Here is a 23,827-nt window from a genome sequence, read left to right as displayed (position 1 = left end):
ACACTCTACGTGACAGGTCATCGAACGCTTTCTGTAAAAAGTTAGCTTAACCAAAGATGGTTAAAACGGCGTTAAGTCTCTAAAGCTTCCAGTTATATGGGTCGCAGCTGTTGAAGTTTACAATTTAAAATTAACGGTTGAGGCGCTACGCCGGTTAGTAAATGTTTCGATAACTACTGCCAATTTGTGTATATCTCTTGAACCATAATACCAAATGACAAAGTTTTTGTTTTTGCAATATATAGATACCCACTTCTAGATTTATCTACAATTTGATATAAACTTCAGGCATTAATTCTTTAAGGAAAACATGAAAATTTATGGATACACACATGACCCCACACATAAATTGACCTATATATCTTGAACGAAACGAGATTTTCTAAACTTTTTTTCGTGTTATATATCTTCCCACTTGTAGATTAATCCACCATTTGATATAAAGTTTCCATCGTTAACCCTTCAAGGTAAAAATGAAAATTTAACGATACACAAATGACCCGGCATCTATACTATATCTCTTGCATCAAGCAAGATTTTCTTAACTCTTGTTTTACATTATATAGCCACTTATCTGTAGATTAATTCACAATTTGGCTCAAGATTCTATTATTAACGATTCAATTTCTACGTGCGATTTATCGGTTGATCGATCAGTGCTGACTACTAACAGTTTTTTGTGTATATCTCTTGAGCCAAGCAAGATTGTCGAAACTATTGTTTTTCATCATATAGCTAACTACCTGCAGATTATTTACAATTTTATTCAAGGTTCTATCGTTAACGGTTAAAGCGCTAAGTGGATTAATCGGTTTTTCGATAATAAATGTTCCTTTGTGTATATCTCTTGAACCAACCAAAACTGTAAAGCTTTTTGTTTTTGCAATATATAGCTATCTTCTTAAGGATTAATCCACAATTTGATATAAAGTTCCATCATTAACCCTTTAAGGCAAAACGGAATTTATCGGTACACAAATGGGCCAGCACCAACACCCCTATTCTGCATTTCGATTACGTTCCCGTTCTACGCTCTGCTTTAATCGAAGTTTGGTATTCTGCATTACGACGGAATCGTAAAGAGAAGAGGATGAGCACATGATTTTTCGAAATCAGCTGTTGGTACGGAATGTGTGAACATTGGAACAAAATAAATTAAAGAAAATTTGTAAAAAACATTGAAAAACGTTTATATTTTATTATCCACGCCATTTTGTACAAAAAAGCAATAGAATATATTGCCGCAGTGTTATATTTTTTTGAGTGAAGTGTTTTCATAATTGTAAGTGTGTTTTTGTCGCTCTTTTGGCCAATTCTCTGCCGTGGCCACGAAGTTTTGTTAAAACGGATTCCTGCACGAATATAGTTCACATTTTCTGAATTTTAAGGATGGTAATTTCATTGCCATGGCCTAAAATACTTTATAAAGGTTTATTTATTCTTTCCGCAAGGATTGTTTACGTTTTCGCTTCACCTTCCTCTACGCCGGCAGCTTGCTTTGGCATATAACTGGACCCAACGAACAAACACAAATTATAGCTGTCTATTATAATGGAATCAATAGCCGCGGCATTATTTATGGAGTTGGAAAGCAACGCATACGAAAATGGCCAAGCGAGAATGGAAAGGCAAATATTGCGAGATTTGTGTAATCCATTTGAGATGAGTGACAAATTGTAAGAAATTTAACTTAAAAGTGGTAAAGTTTAATGACTTATTTTCTTATTTAGGTTCAAAAAAAACTTTCGACTTAACAAGGATGCTTTCAAGTATGTGTTAGATACTTTTGCGGGGCAAATACGTCCAAGGACTTCGACATCGGCATGTTGTTTTTGACCTGGATACATATAAAAAACAATCATCATCAAGCCTTCTACGTTTCTTAACAAGTTTTACTTACATTTTTGTTAAAATTCTGTTATAAATTAATAACGAAATAAAAAGAAAATATTTTTCCGCCAACCAATTTGCAACTTAGAAAAACGGAACTACGATCGAAATGCAGAATACGCAAAATCGAACGATTCGAAGTTGGATCGAAAGAGATTGGAACCCAGAATACCAAAATTGCCAAATCGAAAAAATTCCAATCCAAGTCGAAATGCAGAATAGGGCTGCAAATCTCTAGAACCAATCAAGATTTTAAAAAAAATTTCTTCGTATTATATAGCCACTTATTAGTAGATTAAGACACGATTTGATTCAAGGTGGCATCGTTAACAGCTCGAGAGATGGACAGTAATAATCGAAAAACCGATTAATGCATTTAGCGCTTTAACTGTTAATGATAGGTATAAAATGAAATAAAAAAATTTTGAATTTTTACTTGGTTCAAGAGATATACACAAAAAGCTGTTGTTAGTCAGCACTGATCGATCAATCGCTAAGACGCTTATAAAATTTGAACCGGTGACGCTAGAACCTCGAATCAAATTCTGAATTAATCTGCAAGTGGTTATATAATGCAAAACGAGAATTTAGAAAATCTGTCTCGGTTCAAGAGATATAGGCTGATTTAGGTGCTGGGTAACTTGTGTACCAATAAATTTCAATTTTCGCCTTGAAGGGTTAACGATGGAACTTTATTTCAAGTTGAATATAAATCTACAAATACGTACCTATATAAGGCAAAAAGAAATTTTTTTAAATCTTGCTTGGTTCAAGAGATATGGGCTGATTTAGGTGTCATTAGGTCATTTGTGTACCGATAAATTCTAGTTTTCGCCTTGAAGGGTTAATGATGGAACTTTATATCACATTGTGGATTAATCTACAAGTAGCTGCATAATGCAACAAACAAATTTACGAACTTTGCTTGGTTCAAGAGATATACGCAAATTGACAGTCATTAACGATAAACCGATTAACCCTTGTAGCGCCGCAGAAATTAATCAATTCATGAATGCGTTTGCCATACCACAGTACAGAAAATTCATAATTTCCCTGCCGGCAAATTTTTTCCACAATCGCTTTTTCTACCAGGCTCGCAGAACTACAGAAGCGGATACTGAATTTGCCTGTGTGTGCGTAAAATTTTGTTGCCTCTTCTCATCCATGAAAACAAACATTGCATACTTTTAGGCAGATGTCATATTTTGCAAAGGCAACTCAGATGTTTGAGCGGAAGTGCGTGCACAAGTTAAAATCTGCAGCCCATAAATATGCAATACCCGTGTTAATGAGTTGGAGGAACCAACAAATTGTTACACACACCCCCACACGTATTAGTGAGTGGCATCTGCTTATGTAGTTCTGCGCGCCTGGTATTTTTTTTACTATTTGTGATCGCGTAGATGCAAAAATCGAGAGTGGAAAAAAAATTTGCCGCCATGGATGAGTTATGATGATTGGTATTCTGATGATTTCTGACGCCGATATGGTATAGTTGGTAAAGATATTTAGCAGGGATTTTGAGTTCAATTTCCAGGTATGGAGGATTTAAAAAACCGCAGAGTTGGAAAAAACTAGACATTATGATGATGGATCTTCTCTTTCAGAAGTGCAATATAATTATCGTGATCACCTACAGTATTTAAGCCAACGCATATGATGGTATAACTGGAGTGTGAATACTGCTTGGGGCTCCGGATATGGACTCACGCCCAATGCTTTACGATTCCATAACACCATTGCATTTAATGCGGAGTTTTTTAAGGCTATGAGGTATTTGTTGCAGACAATAGAGATGAACTTGCAGAACAGTTGAACGGGTTTCTCTTGGCGAATATGTGACAGTGTAGCTTCCTCAAGGCCAAGAAGCATGTATTTACTAGCGGGATAGCTTAAAGCTAGTATAGTTTAATTTTTAAAATTAACTTACCTCCCAGACTTTTGAATTCAAAATAAAAAGGAATTATAATTTGCAAAAAATTTTAATTTAAATGCCTTTTTAAGCTTTTATTTATTTACTTGTTTTTTTTTTTTAATGTATGTATGCATTTGTATAATTTTTGCTTGCTCGTGTAACATTTTTCACATTTTTTTTTAATTTATCAACTGCATATTGCTGTTGTTGTATTTCAATACGCTTACATCTAAGAAAGTTTACGGTATGCAATATTTTCATGTTTGATGTATATTTTTGTTTTTGTATTTATGGTATAATTATAATTAATAAATCGTATATTTATGTTAATATGTATGTATAGTAAATGGTATGCAATAAATGGATGTATGTATATAATGTAATCAATAATTGCTATTATATATATATTTTTGTATGTATGTAAGTTTGCATGTATTACACTTAAAATACAAATTACAAAATGAATAATAATTGTTTTTACTTTTTTACTGAATGTTTTATATCTGTATGTAAATGTATGTTTTTATGTGTATTTTATAAATCGGAGATTAGGGAGCGCGTGATTTATATTTATGAGTTATTTAAATGTATTTAAATTTTTTAATTTTTGCTGGTTTTTAATTTTGTTTGTCTTTAATTTTTGTTATTTTTGCTTTACCAAATGTTTATGTACTTTGTAATTAATTAATTTTGCTTTTATAGTCAGACCAATTCTAAATATTCTCGCGGAATTTTGTTCTCGCGAATTTTTTAATTCCCGCGGAAAAATTCCTCCAATTCTGTTCTCCTAGGGAGAACAATAATTGGGGAATAGGAATTTCGAATTTTCGAAGTCAGCTGTTTTGTCAATTGAAATTTCGTTGTACATTTCTTATTTTGTTTAAAAAATTGAAAAGTTGAATTATTGCAAATTTGTTGGAAATTAAGAAATAAAATATAAACAATGCACAGTATTTATTGCATTTCATGTGGTATTCACTGAAATGAGTAATGAATTGGTGCCACAGCAACATCAACAGCGGAACATAAGAAAACGGCCGCATAACACAAATCTGCCGGAGTTGCCTGCTTTCATTCAGCAAAGCAATTTTCTGGCGGCCAAGTTGAGTTGAATTCGTCCTTCGTCATATGCCAAAATCTATTTAAGCCTTATTAAAAAATCCTTGCGCAATTTCTGGATGGCTGCATCAAATATGTATACCACGAGCTCTACCGTTGCTTATGATATACTTTTCGACTTAAAATAAAGAATATTGTGGTTGTAGTTGTGTTGTATTAACAGGGAGAATATTGTGGTAGAATGTACATACATACATATTTTAGCACAAATTTGTACAAATAAGTGTTCTTTCTTAAACGAACCAATTTCCTTTAACTATTTTGATGCATTCCCTTTAATTTAACAAGTGAAAAAACTCCTATGAAATGGCAAAGAAATCTCCCTCTCCCTCACATTCATAATACCTACTTTTCTCCCATAACCGGTTTCCGCTTTTTCGAACATTGTTCAGAATAGGAGGAAAGGGAGAAGTGAAAAAACTCACAAGGAATTTTTATTTAGAATACGAGGAATGGGAGAAGGGAAAAAACTCGCACGGAATTTTGGTTTAGAATTGGGCTGATTTTGTTTTTAATGTTTTTTACTTTTTATTATTTTATTATTTTAGTATTTTTTCTTTATTCATTTTCAGTGACTCAATTATTTTTTGTTTGTTTAATTTTTGTTTCATTTTATTTTTATTATTTATTTTTTTTAATATCAATTATTTTTTTTGGAATTTTGTTTTTATTTTTTAATTATTATTGTTAATTAATATTTTTTATTTATTGTTAGTTAATATTTTTTATTAAATATTAAATATTAATATTTTTTTATTTTTTTATAAATAATTTTTTATTGTAATTAAAATTTTTTTAGCATTTCTTTTATTTATTAATTTTTAAACCATTTAATTATTATTCTAATTTAATTTTCATACTATTCTATTTTTATTATTAATTTTATTATTATTTTATTATTTTTATTATTTACTATTTTAATATTTATTTATTAATTTTTTTTATATAAATTCTTGTTTATTTTTTTTTATTTTTTGATTATTTTCATCGTTTAATTTTTATATTATTTAGTTTCTATAAATAATAATATTTATTTATTTCCATTATTGTTTATTTTTTCAAGACTTAATTTTCCTTAAATTTCTTTGTGTTTTATAAATTTCGGTTTTGGGTTGATTTTATTGTATACATTGTTTTTGTTTAAACTTTTATTTATTCTGTTTCTAATTCGCAGTCTTAACTTTTTTTACTTTACTTTTGCTAAAATTTAAACATTTTAATGAATTTTTTACAATTTTTTTTACTTTTATGTTTGCGTTCTTTATTTATTTGTTCTTATTTTATTATTTTTTTTTTGTTATTATTGTTTAAAGTTTCAAATTTTTGTTGCAATGCTTTTAATTTTTTTTTTTATTTATTTATTGTTATTTACACATCATTTTAAACATTGTTTCTTTAATTAACAATTTGTATAGTATTTAACAAAAAAAAAAAATTGAAACACAAATACAAAGAATAAATGCAAGTAAATTTTTTAATTTTTATCTTTTTATATTTTTTAATTTGTAGTTGCGGGGTTTGCTTGTTCTTTTATTTTGATATAAAATTTTGAATTTGATTAATTTTTATATTTTTAATATCAGTTCCCCGTGTTTCCCTCTTTTATTTGAATTTTTCGTATGCTGCCTTTCCTTCAATCGATTTTTTATTAAAATTTTATTGTTTTTTAATATATTATTATTTGTCTTTTAATTATTTTTTGTTTTATTATTTAAATTTTTAAAATTATTTTAAGCTAATTCTTTTCACTAATTTTTTTAACCGTTAGTATTTTTTTATTTATTTCTCTTTTTATTTTATTTTAAACCTTTCTGATTTTTTGACTATGTTCTTTATTTTATTTCTTACTTTAGATGAGTTTTTCATTTTGTTATTATTTTTAATATTTTAGATTTAGCCTTTTTATTTTACTCCTTTTTTATTTTTTTAAAAAACTTGAGGTAACTTTTTCATGTTGTAAATATTCCAATGTTTTTTTTTTTTTAATTTTGACGTGTTTTACTTTTATTTTGGTTTTTTGTATTAATTTTGATTTAAACATAAATTTTTTGTTTGTTTTTATTTTTGTTTTAATTTTCAAATTTTTAATAATCTGTTTTTAAACTTTTTATATTTTGTGGCACTTTTATTTTTCTTCTTATTTTCAGTTTCACTTAAAATGTTTAAGTTGCCAGTTTTGCTAATAGGTCTTTAAAATTTGTTTAATTTATTTTATTTTTACTCTTTGGACTTTAAATTCTTTGCGTTGTTCTTTCATTTTAATCTTACAATTCTTCTTCTTGTTATTATTTTTACTTGTATCATAATTTTTCGATTCGACGGTTAAATTTTAGTTAGAAAATTTTTGCATAAAGAAAATGAAAAACACTAAAAATTTTATTCTGAAAAATTTTATAAAAAAAAAATTTTTTTATTTTATATAAAATTTTAAAAACAAAATTTTTAAGGCGTTTTTAAGTTTTTTTAGTAATTTTTTTTTAGGCTATAAAAGACAAGGTTGATTTAAGGTGAAATTAATAAATAAAAATTTAATTAAGAGAATAAAAAGTAAAGCGAATAAGAAACAGAAAATATCTCAACAATGAATTGAAAGATACAAAGAAGAGATACAAGATAAGAACTGCAAAAGAAAAGTACTGAGAAATAATATAAAATAAAAAAATAAAACAAAAATATCAAATTATTTTTTTGTAACACTGTTTTTTTAAATTATTTTTCGGTTTTTGCCTTTGCTCTACTTTTTTTTCTTTTACTTAAATGTTTATCTACATGTTTTCAACTTTTATCTCAAGTTTTATTAATTTAATTTATTTGTTTTTATAAATTTTTTTTTAATAGTTTGTGATAATTGCGTATTTGGCAGCTTTAAGTTATTTTTGAATTGAAAAGTTTCACTTATGCTTGCTAGAATAAATTTTGTTTGCGAATATTTTTATTATTTTTTTTTCTGAATGAAACTATTTAAAAACTGTCTTGTTTTTTTTTCGAAAGAAGTAAAAAATTTTCTTCTTTATAAATATTCAAACAAAATTTGTTCGGATAGCTTTTTTATTAGTTGTTATACATCGAACTTTTAAATTTTATATCGGGTTCCATTTTATTATGTTTTGTTTTTGCTAGTTATAGTTTTTACACAAAAAAAAAAAAAATCACACGCTGCACTCTAATCCAACATACAAATACGGTATAGCGTTTTTCGGTCAATTGAAACTTTTTTCAAGTAAAATGAAACTATTTTCAATACAAATAAAATATTTTTCAACTCAAATTAAACTTTTTTCAAATCAAATGGAATGAAAAAGGTTACTTTTATTTGATTTGAAAACAAGTTTGTTTCAACTTGAAAAAAGTTTCATTTGATTTGAAAAAGTTTCTTTCGGCTTGAAAAAAGTTTCGATTTGAAAATAAGTCTTATTTGATTTGAAATCAAGTGTTTTTCGACTTGAAAAAAGTTTAACTTAACTGAAAATGATATATATGAGTTAGATCTAGTACATTTATATATGATTCAGAATTTCTGTATGCTAAACAGACTTTTTGGATATTTATTTAATATATTTTTTTTTGTTTTTTTTCTTTAATATATAACAGACAAAAATTTTATCATTGCATATAATTTTACACACACACACATGCACAAAATGTGCATTATACATAGATAATAATAATAATAAGTTTAAATACTACAATATAAAACGAAAAAATGCGCATATTTTTATATTTATTAATAACTAATTTAGTATGTATATCGAAAAATAAATCAAAACAAAAGATTAAATGATTAATAATACAATAAAATAAATTTTTAAATATAATTAAAGACTGTTGCACGCCTAAGTGACTTAATAAAACATAAACGTACAAAATCTGTTGCTTAAATTATTGCAAACATTTCAAAAACATATAATGCTATAGCGTGCGAAAATTATATTTTGCCCACAACTGTTAAATTTAGCCAGTTAAAATGTGGCTATGCGTATGAGAGACACAACAAACGTACATCGTACAATTTTTCTCCTGCCTTGGCATATAATACAGCGTTTTCAAAACTGTGCGCGCTCTATAACGCATTCACGTTTCTTGCCCCGCTCGTTCTTCTTTGCTTGCTTCGCGCACTCTCTATTAAAAATTTTCTCCTTCTCAATGCTTTTCAATACAACAAATCTGTCTTTTGTGTGCCTTCACTATATGCAATCGTGAGATCATCATTTGCTGGTTTGATATACTGTAAACTCTCCGATTCTTCGCCATTGTCTGCTTCATCAGCGTGTGTGGAGTTAATTTTGTTGCCACCGTTGCTGCTTTTAACCCTTTCACTGCCATCACTACCATTAATTTGACCATTTTGTTTGATTATGCCACTGTTGTTGGCAGTTACGCTTGTACCGTTTGTTGTGGGTGTTGAAGTGTTGTTATTATAGCTGTGTGTACCATTACCGTTAGGCGCACGCGTTACGCCCAACTGAAAGAGATTATCGATGGGCGCTTTGACGGGCGTATAGAAACCAAGTGGCGCTGAACCTGTACGTGCAAGAAAATTAAAATTGAGAAGTGGAAGTTAGATTTTTAATTAAAAAATATTTTCATAAAATCAAAAATATATTGCATTTAACAAGTGATAATATTATTTATAAAAAATACATAAGTACGTTGCGTGATGTTTAGAAACAAGGAACTCTAAGCACTAAAGTGAGTAACTATAAGTGCTGTACAAGCGCATGGCAGTGTGGGTATTCATACAGTCTCTTGAAATTGGCACACATTCTTTTTGTGAACCGCAAAAATTATGACTTAAGTTTATTTTGATAATTATTTCTAGACAATTTTTAATGAAAATATATTTTTCAATATATATTTGTTGCATGTTTGAAATTTTCGATAAAAAATGAAAAAAAAGAAATAAAACCCTGAATATTTGAAGGAAAACTTTTAAACTTTAGCGAATTAACATAAAGTGCACATAATAAATTAAAGTCTTTATAATAACAACTATAAATAAGCACTTCGCTTTATAAAAAAGCAAACAATTACACCTCACATATCTGTACCACGTGAAAAGACGGGTACCGGTACGTATACGTAACATTTTTTTTATTATTTGTATAAGAGTTATGTACACAGGAACGAAAATCGATGATGGCACAACGCCGAAACCGGTTTGTCTCGAAACCAAATTTGACAAGGGATGACGGAAAATCGCTGTCCACCCTGTCGGAAAATCAACAAAACAAAATAACTCATACAAACAAAAAAAAGGGGACATTTTATTCAAAGCACGCTTAAAGTTGTAAGATTTTTCATTTTTTACAGATAATAGTAATCTGGTTTAAGCATGGAAGCGCAGGTACGGGAATGGGTCATGTGTTCGGCAAATTTGAATGAAGATATATTACTATGGTCTTCTTCAATTGGACATGCCAGAAGGTACATTCCTAAGTTGCTTTCGCTAAGCTATGAGCTGGCACAGCTTAAACTAAACCAGATCATGAGCAGTGTAAATAGTTAGATGACTTATCACGGTCCTCAGCTGGCAACAGCAAAAATGGAGATCGTCATCTTCACGAAGAGGCGCATCACCACTATGACCAACTTGACGTTTGCGGACCAGCAAATAGAAGCTCGCACTTCAACGGAATGTTTGGGAGTGAAGCTCGACAGTACGCTCATCTTCTCGGACGAGGAGCCTGCAAAAGGACTGTCCACATAATAGCGAGTTTAGAGTATATTAAAGAAAAACACAGGCGGTTCAAAGTCATGTATAAGGAAGCTGATTGCATCAGCTTCGGCTTCTATACTCTTACACGGGTGTAGAAATCTGGGTGATTGCAATGAAACACCGAACCGCCCTCACCTTAATCCAGCGCAGATGAGCGCTGCGAATATCTTCGGCTTACCGCACGATCTCGGCAGAAGCTGTCCTGATCGTTGCGGCAGCCATGCCGGTTTATCTCCTCACTCAGGAAAGAAAAGCAAATATACGACAGCGAACCGAAAGCGAGTAGAGCTACTGTTGCTATAAAAGTGCAAGAAGAATCGATTCGACGCTGGCAACAACAGTGAAGCAACAGCACCGCAAGAAAACGGACCAGGGAACTTATTTCCGATCTGAGCCCATGGTTGAAGCGATCACACGGAGATGACATTTATCTAGCTCAATTTTTAACAGCACTAGGTTACTTCCGCAAATAACTCCACGGAATTAGTAAGGTAGAAACCCCGAACTGCCTGTACTGTGGAAAGATACTTGTACTATAGTTGAAATACTTTGCGGCCTATCTCCGGGCAGTGTCACCAAATAGCATGACCTGCCAAATCGGCATGTCGGAAATGGTGGTCACATATGTGAGGCATATACGTCTTAGCAAACGAGAAGATGGATGCCTAGCCCATTAGCGTGAGAGCAGCCATGGAGCTTCCGGAGAGCGCAAGCCCATATGTAAAGTTATGCTAAATGCGGTGCCAGATACGGGAAATCGCGCGGGCCTTGGAAGGTTAGGTTCTAGTGGGTAGCCCTTCAGGAAAGAAAGGATTCCTACACTCAGAGAGGCGTAAAACATTAGTTTATCGGTGCATAAAGCATTTCCTCCTTCCAAAAAACTACAAAAAAAACATAACTATGGTCGTACGACCTTCGCTCAAGTTGAAGCATTGAATCTCGTTGTAGAGGAGATTTTCTTCATTCTTTTCTATGCATTGAGAGACTACTTGCTGTCTCTTAGTAAGCCAGAGCAGAAATGGTCTTCTACTAAAAACCGCTGAAAATCCTAAGTGCGTTTACGGCGATGCAGAAGAGGACGATATTGAACATGCTTTCTTCAAATACATGCGATAAAGCCAGAACCGGAAAATGCTCCATGACAGAGTCGGGCAAATTACAGTCGATAATTTTACAGCAAAAATGTCGAGTTGCCAAGAAGAGTGGCCCCAATTCAGCAATTTCGCAGAAACTCAACTAAGAGCAAAGAAACGGGATACAGCCGCAGGAACAACAGAAGGCTCTCAGAAAAACAGGAAATATGGAACGTCACCTTGAAGTAAAGCGAAATTGATCCCGGGGTGGGTGACAATTCCAACGCCAAAAAAAGAGACTCCGACATCTATTACATGCAGTCTTCATTTACTTTAACAAAATTAAGACCATATCTATGCTTGCCCATTTCGAGACATTGTAGTTTAGTGAATACCGACTTATGTTGCACTTGCTCGACATTAAATACACATCTATTAGCTTCTCGACGGTTTTGAGTAGAAAAGGTGTTAACCTAAAAGGCCTGTAGTCTTAAGGTTGATCGAGCAGATCTTCGCTGCCTTTGTGTAGAAAATTACGTGACTCCTTCTACAGAAGGGTGGTACATGATTAAGTCTTATGCACCCATTAAGGATTACCTTGAGCCATTCTACGAGCGTTTTACCGGATATTTGTAGCAAGCCAAGAAATATTCATTTCTAGACTGGCCATTTGATCAGTCACCAACTCTGGCACTACACGCTTCCTGATCGAATTGTATATGCTGTCTACCGGCTAATCCGCATCATTTCCTGTCAGAAAATGTGCATCATTGAGTGTATCAATTGACGCTATACTACTAGGCGACCATTCTACTTCTTTAACGATACAGGATACATCCCAGCACCCCTCACATACCATGCCTTTTACTAACTTAAAAATAGCCCCAGCTTGCTTCTAACGAACCACAGTTGTTTGCTCCACCAAGACGGCTATCCTTTGGTTTATATCTTTACTCAAACTAGGACTTCGTTATGCGAGTTTATTAACGTTTTGCTTCCGTTAAAAAAAATTTAGAATGACAGTTTTAAAGCCGGGTGAACTCCTTTAAGAACGGTCACAATCACCTGGTGAAGGGAGCACTTAGTTATAGATGGTACACTTCTCTGCTCTAACGAATGTAGAACGCGAGGAAACACCCTAAACCTGAGCCCACAATCGCAGATGATGGAAGTATTGTCCCCCACTTTACTACGACCTAGAGACGGCTTGCTTTTTGTATAAATTATATAAAACACCACAAGCGAACTCACTGCAAGCTAATTTCTGGTCATTCATATGCAACTATGAGCGGCTGTAAGCTGCTTACAATCGAAGGGGCGGGACTAACAAGCCAATGTAAAGTCGTGAACAAAACGAGCGTGCGTTACTAAATTTTTATCATTATTTATGCATACAAATAAACGCACAACATTTTCTAACAAGTTGTATTAATTTGAACGATTTTTCAACAAATCACTACAAACAACTAATATTGATTTTAAGCACTAATTAATTAAATTCTCTGCAATCAAAATAAAAATAAAACAAAAAAATTCGATGATATCGCCTGAATGCAGCCAATTTATCAAGTAGACATAACACACTTTTTTGAAATTGAGATAACAGACACAATGTTTACATGAAAGTGAGATAAAAATATTAAAAAAAAGAAAAATCGCGAAGTTCACGAACTACACAAATAAAGCCAAAAATGTATATGTTAAAATTTTCTTATTTAGATATATACATAAAATATGTAATGAGCGGTAGTTAAAACCCCCAAAACGAACATACAACAAAAAAATTTTATTACTTTTGACCGGCTTTTGATGTATTGACAGTAGCGAACACGAAAATAGCATATCGTTAACTAACTTCTTTAGTTTTGATTATTATTTAACATTCGATAATTTAAAAAACAAAAAACTTCCGTGAATTTTGCAAAACAATCCCAAAAATATTTACAAAAAATTCCGCATATTTTGCACGCCGTTCCCTGAATTTTTTGAGTTTTCAGTTTTGTAGTATAATAGGTTTTAGCAGTGCTGTTCAAAATTTTTCATATTGAAGTGCAAATCACAATACATGTACAAAATTGTATGAACCCTGGAAATTTTTTTGTTATTTGCCAAAATTCAAAGTAATGTTTTAAATATATAAAATATTTCAGTTACGCGATTCGTTTGTCAGGTTCATTTCTAATTTTCTGTATGAATCAATTTGCATAAAAATTTTTTTTAGTGCCATAATATTTTTGAAAAAATATTTAGTTGTCAATTTGTTAGTGTAAATTTGTTTTTCATGCCCAAGTGCGTGAGCTACATATGGAAGTGCTTTTTCTTTGCACTTTCATATGAAATTCAGGCACTTTTATATGAATCGAATTTATATGCGAGGGCATATGGGAGTGCTATGAAAATTTTATTTTATATTCAAAGTGTGAATTTGTATCTGTGCTTATATTTCAGGGCAAAACAAAAACAAAAGTGCTATAAGTGTATAGGGGTTGAGCAGTTCTGGTTTTTGTCAAACAAAGTACAAGCTGGATTCGCTGCTGTAAGTACTTTTGAAAACTTAACGTATGTATATTTATTGAGATTTTAAGGAAGATCTTAAAAAACTTAACCAACTTCTGATCTACGTATGTTGCAGGCCTGGAAACATACTGTACTCAGAACTGCCACTGGATTTTGTTTTATAACCCCGAATGACAGATTTGTTTCTTTGGATTCCCGATAAGAGGACTTTGATGACAACAACCACAACCAAAATTTATATGTAATATTGCCAATTATAATATTACCGATTTTGGGTATTAGAAAAGAAAATTTTAATTTTAAATTTTTGTAGTCTCCATAGAAAAATCTTGACTTTGGTCACCGTGCGACAGCCCTTAATTGACTCTTATCAGCAAAAAAATTTATATGTGACATTTTTAGCCTTGGAATTTTTTATTTATAAAGACTACCCCTTTAACGTACGTACATATGTAAAAACTTACATATTCATTAAAGTTTTTTGTTTTATTTAAAGAATAAAAGGAAAGAATAACAAAATAAATTGGTAACAATTTTTATTTAAAATACTTCTTCTTATGTACCACTGTGCAGAAAAAAAAGTTGAGTAAAAAAAAACACAATTTTCAAAAATTGTACAAATTATTTCATCAAGCTCTACTTATTTCGATACTTCAATTTAACAAACAAAGTGTATTTCATTGTGAATATGCAAACAACACTGATTAGGGGCAAAGTTTGGAGTGTGTTTTACTGAATAAAGTGAATGTCAACGGCAAAGCAAACAAAAAGTATTAGTCATAATAATGAACATGCTTAGGTGAGATGGAATAGTATAATAAAAAGCTACTTTTAGGAATAATGTAAAAAAGTACTTTTTGTTAGTAATAGAAAGCAGTATTTTAGTACTAAATAGTAGTATTTTAGTAGTAAATGTTAGTATTCAAATAGAAAATATTAGTATTTTAGTAGTAAAATTTAGTATTTTAGTAGAAAACAGAATATATTTTTTTGCAATAAATTAATTAGTTATACATATAAATATAAACCAGTTAGTTACCTCAACTCGAAACAGATTTTTCGCAACAACTGGTCGAACACACGTACACACAATTCGTAGTTAGTAGGTTTTTTACGTTTTATAATTTATTTTATGTTTAATTTTTTAATGGATTTCTTTTGAAAAAGAAAAAAATCAATTTTATTGGAGACAGTGGAGCAGAGCAACACCCGCTATATCTTGCGCACATTTTTTTGCATTTCAAAATCTTGTTTAAACGAAAAAAGTGGCTTTACCATAGGGTCTGAGTTGCACACAACGTAGAACGCGTAAACTTTGCCAACGTTACAATTTACGTGCGTGTTTTCTTTAAATAGTATTTTATTTGCCAATATTCAACGTTCTCTACATTGCGAATTGTGTGTGTATTTTTCAGGATTACACAAACTGCTATTGCTTATTTTGTTGTTCACGCATATGATGGCCGCCATTGCATATCATTACCATTATTTAATACGATTAAAGTTGTTAAGCGTAAGCGGCGTAGGGTTGCAGTTATACTACTTTTTCAAAATACAATTTTTCATTAGTAAGCATAAATTTTTTAAAATATATTTGTATTTCATTTTCTTTTTTATGTTTAAGTTTTAAGTTACTTCTTGGTACAGAAATTTAGTACATATTTTTAGTACAACATTGTTTAGTACAAAAGCATTTTTTTGGCAGTATAATTGTCATTTTTTAGGTGGTTGTTAGCAGTTCTGAGGAGCTACATATATACTAGATTACCCAAAAGTTAATTTTTAATAGCAAAAAGGTAGTAAGTAGTAAAATAGTACTAGCAGTGCTTATGATGCCAATACTGATGGTTGGTTTGGTAGTACTAGCAGAATAGCAGATGAGCGCTCGAGCAGGCAGCAAATTGCGTACGTGTAGCTTTGGCAATGTTAGCATTCCTTTTTGTTAAAATATAAACATTGGCATTTACGGAGTTTCGTAAAAATTATTAGTTTTTATTTTTGTATATTTTTAGAAATATTTTTTTTATAATTAATAATAAATATTTTTGCGAACTTCTAATAAATATTTTTTATTTTTGGCGTTCAATATTAAAATCTTTTTTTTTTTTTTGCTCTTTTTTAACTTTTCTTGCGCGCCGCTTTTCAGTCTAAGCACATTTACACAAACGCTTATTATGGTTTATTTTTTGTTGTTATTCTTATTTATCATTATTTCTATAAGATTATTTAATTTACATCTGCAAAAGATTCGTAAAGAGTGAGAGAAAAAAGACTTGATTAGGTTTCAAATTTGAGAAATAAGAGGAAGGGTATATGCAATTGTAGCAGTTGTTTAGTAAAAAATTTCGTAATGAATATTTATAATTTCGTACAAAAATCGATGGCGAAAAAATGAAAATGAGCTGTTATTTTGATAAAATAAATAATTTTTTTTTTTTTAATTATTGATTTTTTTAATTTAAAGTTTTCCAAAAAAACTGCCAATCTTTTATTTATCGGAAAATATAACAAATAAAAATAAAACAGGCAAAAAATATAAATTAAGATGAAAACGAATTTGTCCCCAGAATAATTTAAGAAAAAGTTTAACCATTAAATAAAAAATGTTTAAAGCTAATTTTAGGAAGAAAATGAATAATAATAATAAACAATTAATAACATACAAATAAAGCGAACGAAAATTCGAGATTATGTGATTTTATTTTAGAAGTTAAATTATTAACGAATATAAATATTAATTATCAAAGAGAAATAAAAAAGAAATTTAAATGAATAATCTATTGATTTTTATCAGGAATAATTTTCAACTTTTAAAAATGTTGAAAATGAAGTTTGAAATTGTTTAATTGGTACAAACATTTTTTTTTTTATAAAAATCAAATATTTGTTTTATAAAAATCCAATTTTAATCTACAAACAAAAAACTATGCAAAAATAATCAAAAAAATTATATTAAAGCGACAAAAATTATGATTTTCAAGAATAAAATTTTTTATTTAATAAAAAAAAAAAAAAATTAAAAATTAAAAAAAATTGTTACAATCAATAATAAATAATAGTTTTTAATTGTTCGAGAAAAAAATGCCCTGAGTCACGTGATTTACAAAAAAAAAAAAAAAAAAAAAATAATAAATATAAATTTCAATAAAAAGAAAAGTAAATATAAATAAATTTAAATGTATAATTTAATAACTTTATTATTCCAAATGTTTTGATTGATTTCTCAAATATTATATACATTTTTTGTTAGTTTTAATAAAAAAAAACCAATATTGTATAACTTTGGTCTGCAAATAAAAAATTTATCAAAGAAAAACGTAAAAAAAAAACAAAATTCAATACAAAAATTATGATTTTTAAGTATAACTATTTAGATTTTATCAAATAAAAAAAAAATTATTTCAATCAATTTACGATCTGTATTACAAAATTCAAATTTTATATTTTTTAACTGTTCTAAAATAGTTTGTTGCTATTTAAATTTGAGAATAAAATTTTTTTAATTGTCTTAAAAAGAAAATAAAATAAAATAAAAACAATTAATTATCAACTTAAAAAATCAAACTTATAATAACATAAATATAAAAAAAAAATAACTCAAATTATTTAGAATATACACTTCAACTTTAGAGTGATAATTAGAATATTTAAATTTATAAATCAAAATTATTATATTATAATTTGTTTACGAAAAAATATGGATGCTTAAAAATAATAACAATATCAGCAAGTTTGGCAAATGTTGGTGTGTTTGTGCGTGAGTACGATTGGTAGCGTTTTATTTTCCTGTGATTTTTTGGGCAATAAATTTACAGCTGGCAACCCACATATATTTACAGTAGCAGGTGATGACGTAGACAAATATTTTACAGTTTAATAAGCAAGACAACAACAAATGTAGCACAACTACCAGGGGTGTGACTGTAATCGTAAATTCTGAGTAGACATACTAAACAGGGTCTAGTTTTATTTAAAGGTTTATCTATTTTGTTCGGGACTTCTCGAAATGAAACCAAACCCACGACGTTGGCTCAAGCTGCTGAAAAGAACCGATGATGTTAGGTGTTTGGGGACTTTGCAATCATGTTTTTTAATTAGCAATACAAATTTTTCTATACTGTATTTTTTATACATAAACTGTTAAAATTTAAATAAATAATACTTATAAATAATATATGGCAGAAATCGGTATGTTTTTTTAACAAAAAATAATAGAGCTGTGCTTTTAATCAATTAATCAAAACTTGACTACTTAATTAAGCAGAGAATAATGATTATATATTAATCAAACAGACTAATTAGTCAATTAGTTACATTTTCAGAAAATTATTTTATTCATAACTCAGATTTAAATAATTTTTTTTTTAATAAAATATTATTAAGCATCTGATTTTTGATTAATCAGTAAATTAGTTTACACAAATTTTGTTTGCCGATTAATCATTAAGCCAATAATAATCTCACATAGTACATCCAAACTAGAAGGGTTTAAGGTGCCAATTCCATTCTACTGAATCCTGTTATAAGTGCTCTTCCACGTAGCTAAAGCGAAAGTTTTCGGCTCAGCAATAAGGCTGTGGAAAAAGTCTCGTAGAGGACAACGGTATTTTGGTTAGGTGAGGTTAAAAGGACACTTAGGTGATCAATGGACCCATTGTGATGCCTTAAACGGCAAGATACTCTTACCGTTCCAGCTATAAATTTAAATTTAATCGCTGAAATCTCCTCAGTTGTTTCCAGGTTGACATACCACGAGTCCCGAACACCTCGCCCATTTACATATTGTTAATAAAGCAGTCTCTATTAGATTGCAGAGTTTAAACGTTTTTTTTTTCGTATAGTATTACAAAAATCGTCCGCGTAGTCAATCACCGTATGGCCCTCCACTTTCATGAGTTGTAGTAGTCGGTTAACTGTCACCAACCGCACACGAAAGGTTTAAGAAGTTTCAGTCTTCAAAGAAATTTCTCGTAAAAAACCGAAAATTTGGCATAAGTGAGTTCTTTACTGACCACAGATCTGTAATTGTATTGGTATATGGGATACGTATTTCATTTTATTTTTTTTTTCTTTAATTGTCTTCTATTTATGCGGTATTATTACGAGCCTCGTAACGGGCTAGGGCTTGTCCAACCATGATTTATAGCAGTAACAACACTTCTGGGAAATTATTTATAGAATTCTTATACATTCTATAGTGTTTTTAAAGGTGAGAGAGGAAGGGGTTGGGCCGACCTCACAAACACTTAATATGTGCATAGGTTTTATGGAGAGGGAAAGGCATTGGGGGTAAGAAAGGAAGAGAGTTTGGTCAACTCAACGTCTGTTTACCGGGTCTGCTAGTCTCATGGTTATTGAAAAGTATTTGCACCACAACCGATATCTGCTATACATAACACACACACATACATAACTCCCAAGCCCATACTATTCCAATCAACTCATAGAAAACAGATATATTAAACACCATATATTTTTAGAATAGCCCAAGTAAAAGCAAGAAATTTAAAAAGATAAAATTTAATAACAAAGACATTACACATTTCCTTTTGCGTGAAGATAAATAATTTACAAAAAAACCAAAACAAGAGCCCGTAATAAGGCGATTGCGGCAGGATTGCAAACGACGAGGAGCACTCAAACATAATACAGGGTGTTGCCAGGTACGCGGGAACGCAGCAAGGTAGTAGAAGCGGCTGGCAAAGTAAGTGGTGTTACGCGCGTTGGCTGTGGCGCTGCTATAGAGTTGCAAGTGCCAGAAGAATTAACGAAGCTGACATTAACGCTAGCATTATTGTAGCTGCTGATGTTGTAGAAGCTGCGGCGGTGCGGTGCATAAGGAATTGGATGGAAATACTTGATAGAACTGGTGCTGTTGTTTCTTTTGATATTTGCAACTTTATTGTTGTTGTAATTTGCGGTGCTGGAATCATCCGTGCAATTAGCTGCGGAAAGTGATGAATAAGAATAATAGAAAGTGGTAGAAGAAGAGGAAGTAGTGATTGATAAAGTAGACGAGCTAGTGTGACTAGAATTATTAGTAGAATCAAAGCGTGAAATTGTTTTGCTGTTGTTGTAATTGTTAATGAACTCTTTTTTGTTATGTGTTGTTGTAGAAGTAATAGAAGTGGTGCAGCAAGTGCTTGTTAGTAATGTTTTTGTTGGTTTCGGGAGCATATGAGTAGTGGTAGCCCTAGTGCCGTTGTTATTGTTGGTGCATATGGTGCGCTTAGGGTTAACGCTTAAATTAACTGTTCTTTCATAGTTGTTGCGTTTGCCATTAATTGGATAGGTGTGTGTATTGAAGTGGTTGTTGCATTGGCTTTTGTTTTCTAAACTATTTTCATTGCTTATGCTATTGATAAAATTGTTGTTTTTATTTGGTGGTTTCGTGCTAGTGCAAGGTGCAAATACGGTTGTTGTTGGTACGGGATAAAAAAAATCTAAAGCATCTTCGAAGCTCTCAGAGGATAGAGTACTATTCAAGCGATAGTGGAGGCTTTTCAAAATTGCTTGATTACTATTGTTATTTTCTATATTATTTACATCAGCATAATTAGAATTGTTGTTTATGCTTGCTGTGTTCAATGCAGAAACGCGCGCTTGCGTTTGACACAAATTACCGTTGGCGCGCCCAACACTATTGTTACCAAATGAAAATGAGGCACTGCGCTGTTGTTGCTGTGACGCGCTGTGCTGTAATATATTTTGGGACGCAGAATTGAAGCTTTTCTTACGAGCGCCTATGGATGCGCTTTCTCCGCGATACAAAAATTCAATGCTTCGCGTGCGAAGAAGAGCTGACCGCGGATGCGATATAAACGCGCCTCCAGATGACGCGCCGCCCGCGGCAGTGGCAGCTAAATCAATTTGCAAAAATCGCGCATATTGTGGTTTATTGAGCACCGCGGGCGTTTTGCGTGCACGCGGCGATGCATCCGACGCAATTTGAGCATCACAGGAAATCGTTGTTGTTGCCTTTGATGTAAGTGTATGGAACATGGTATATTTGCTGAGGGGTTTTTTATTGTATGTGACTGTTGTTGTAGTATTCGTTGTTGTTGTGGTGTTATATGTTTTATTGTTGTTGGTGTATTGACGCATAGCTCCTGTGTTTTTATTTAAATTTTCACTTATATTCGCACTTGCCAATTGATATTCAAGCAAAACGTTCAGTTGTGATTCGCCGCCCATGTCAAACGTTGAAGGCGTCTGTGTTGTATTTTGTGCACATATGGTTGCTGCTGGCTCAGATGTTGCTACTGGTTGCTCATTTTTCTCCGCGCTTTCCAAAGTCTGCGCTGCTTGTACATCTAACTGTTTCTCCCTATTCAGCTCTCCTTCTGCATCGGCTTCTATTTGCTCACATTGTAAATTTTCGTTTATTTTCATTTTACGTGCCTCTTCAACCGCTAACACTGATGGCTCTTCTTCTTTTGCTATTGCTTCCGTTAACTCTTTTTCGTTTTTTTGTTGTTGTTGTAGCTGCTTCATTTCCGTTTTGGGCATTTCAAATGGTGACAATGCATTCGCAGGCGATTCCTTTGATGCCGCCGACGGCATTAAATGCGCTGATTGGCGCCCGAGTCGATTGATGCGCTTTTGTGGTACTTGAGGTTTCTGCTGGCGCTGTTGTTGTTCTTGCTTTTTCATTTTCTGTGCCGCAGGCATTTCGCGTGTGTACGACAATATTGGCAACGGCAAATCTGTGGGCCTTTGTGGCAATGCTACTGGCTGCGGTGGCTGTGGCAATGAGTGTGGCATTGCTGCGGAGTTTGGGATTGCTGCATCGCGCCTGTCGATATTTTCGGCGCGCACTGACAATGGCATTGCTGGTGGCGAGGCGTTGCATGCTGTTTCGTGCTGTGGTTGCGACGTAAGAGTCTTCTCCAACGCCAAAGGCGCGGGCGTGGACAAACGCAGCGCTGCAGCGTTCTCTGCATTTTGTTCTTCTTCCCTTTTCGTTAGTTGTTCCGTAATTGGCTGTTGTTGTGGCTGTTGTTGTTGAGACATTATACCCTTGTCTAAAGTTGGGTAATCTGCAAAGATTTTGTGCATTTTTTGGTTTGTTCTATGTTCTATTTAATTTTATATTTCTTTTTGCAAATATGAGAGAGGACCGAGGTATTGAGCGTTTTCTTTTTTTCGTACTCGGGGTAGATCTACTCGATATATTTGTGAGAATTTTGAAGATAGTACTGAATGGTAAGATATCGAAAAATAAAGAATATGCATTTTGAAAACAAAAGAAGACTGGAATGATGTGCGCTTTGTACGAAATGTGGAAATGTGTGTTTTCGAAAGTTGTTTGATATCAGAGTTTTGGTGTGATTTGCTTGGTCTGAATGCTCGAATAAGTGTACCTTAACAACACAAGAGAGTAATAATCTTTAAATCTTGAATTGCTGATCTATCAATTTCTATTAACGTAATGTTAGTTCATTACAGATCGTTCCCATTTATGATATCTAAGCTATGAATTATGACGTAGCAATAATATCCCAGAATATCCTATTTGATAAATCAATGGAGAGTAGAGTATATTGAGGAATTCAGAGTACCCTGACGAAAATTAAGTGAGCTGAGTGAACTCATATCACGAATTTAGCACGGTGGAGCTAATAAACTATCTGTCTGACCATTTACCAAAAAAAATACAAAGAGCAGGTAGAAAAAAGCGCCTTCACCCATTTTTTTATAGAATTCGGGGTTTCTGAAGTATTCCAAGACTTATTTTCTCAGCTCTCACCACATTCGCGGAGATCCATGAATCCTAAGGACATCAGAAGCTGTTACGATAAAGAAAAGTTACAGGAAAGCCATTTAAGTTAAGCCATTTAAGTTGTGCTGGCGTTGCACAACCACGATTTACAATAGTTTCATATCCATTCGGTCCAAATTCTTGTTTTTGATCATAGCATCTGAAGTAGATAAGCACTTGGCTGCTTTTGATGTTAAGTTTGGTTGATTCCCCGAAAGACCCAAATCATACACTAAAGGCGTACTCCTTTCCCATAAATAGCGGATGACCACACAAGATGAAGCATCATTCCACCTTCATATCTACCTAACCTGCTGTCTATGACATAAGTTCATGATTCGTTCAAAATTGTTGTGTCTAGCTGATACTTAGTGCGAAGTAGGTGTGAAAACTTAAGCACGTTCTTCGCTGTTTGCAGTCCGTAGATGGTGGAGAATTTGGAAGAATTCCCATGAGTCACAAGGGATAGGGAAAATGTTGAGTACCTAAAGGCGCACCATTTGCAAGAGTGTAAGTCCTTTAGCTCTTGTTCAGTATTACGGAATCGTTGCCAGGCGCAACCTTTGTAACTTAAAAAGTTTGAGGTTTTATGTTGATGAATTTTAAATGGATGATATTCTGAACTAGCAAAACGATGAATGTTTTCGAAAATTGTTAAGTACTAATTTGGGTATTTCAAAAGTTAGGGGATCATTTAGATATGGGCAGTTTTGGTAATATTACCGACCTTAAACATTTCAAAATTTTTCGAAATGGTGTAGTTAACATTTTCAAAAATTGTTTTTTCTTGATAACACTGGGTTCATTCTTGTGCTCATCAAAACATTCGAGCACAC

At 31.8% G+C, this 23,827-nt stretch overlaps 1 protein-coding gene and 1 long non-coding RNA gene across 11 annotated transcripts in view; one reads left to right on the top strand and one right to left on the bottom strand.

The window, feature by feature from the left end:
- Positions 1-545: 545 nt before the first annotated feature.
- Positions 546-2,957, top strand: LOC137249124 (uncharacterized). The gene is made up of 3 exons (XR_010952254.1): positions 546-1,392; positions 1,452-1,676; positions 1,731-2,957. It is a non-coding gene; the product is annotated as an uncharacterized lncRNA (long non-coding RNA).
- A 3,433-nt stretch (positions 2,958-6,390) lies between these two features.
- Positions 6,391-23,827, bottom strand: part of bif (bifocal) — a 177,700-nt gene continuing 160,263 nt past the window's right edge. For 6 of the 10 annotated variants that reach the window (XM_067780346.1, XM_067780345.1, XM_067780347.1 and 3 more), the window contains 2 exons: positions 20,777-22,269; positions 9,235-9,445 (listed from right to left, as the gene is read on the bottom strand). In XM_067780346.1, the coding sequence (XP_067636447.1) occupies positions 9,377-9,445; positions 20,777-22,269 (1,562 nt within the window). In that variant the 3' untranslated portion in view covers positions 9,235-9,376. Of the gene's footprint in view, positions 9,446-15,269; positions 16,468-19,685; positions 20,176-20,776; positions 22,270-23,827 lie in introns of those variants that run through there. The other 4 variants (XM_067780348.1, XM_067780355.1, XM_067780352.1 and 1 more) reach the window with 4 other exon arrangements.

This window comes from Eurosta solidaginis, chromosome 4 (assembly GCF_040869045.1).
Source record: "Eurosta solidaginis isolate ZX-2024a chromosome 4, ASM4086904v1, whole genome shotgun sequence".
NCBI lineage: Eukaryota > Metazoa > Arthropoda > Insecta > Diptera > Tephritidae > Eurosta > Eurosta solidaginis.
Note: the sequence above shows the minus strand (reverse complement) of the source record. Positions and strands in the feature narration are given on the sequence as shown.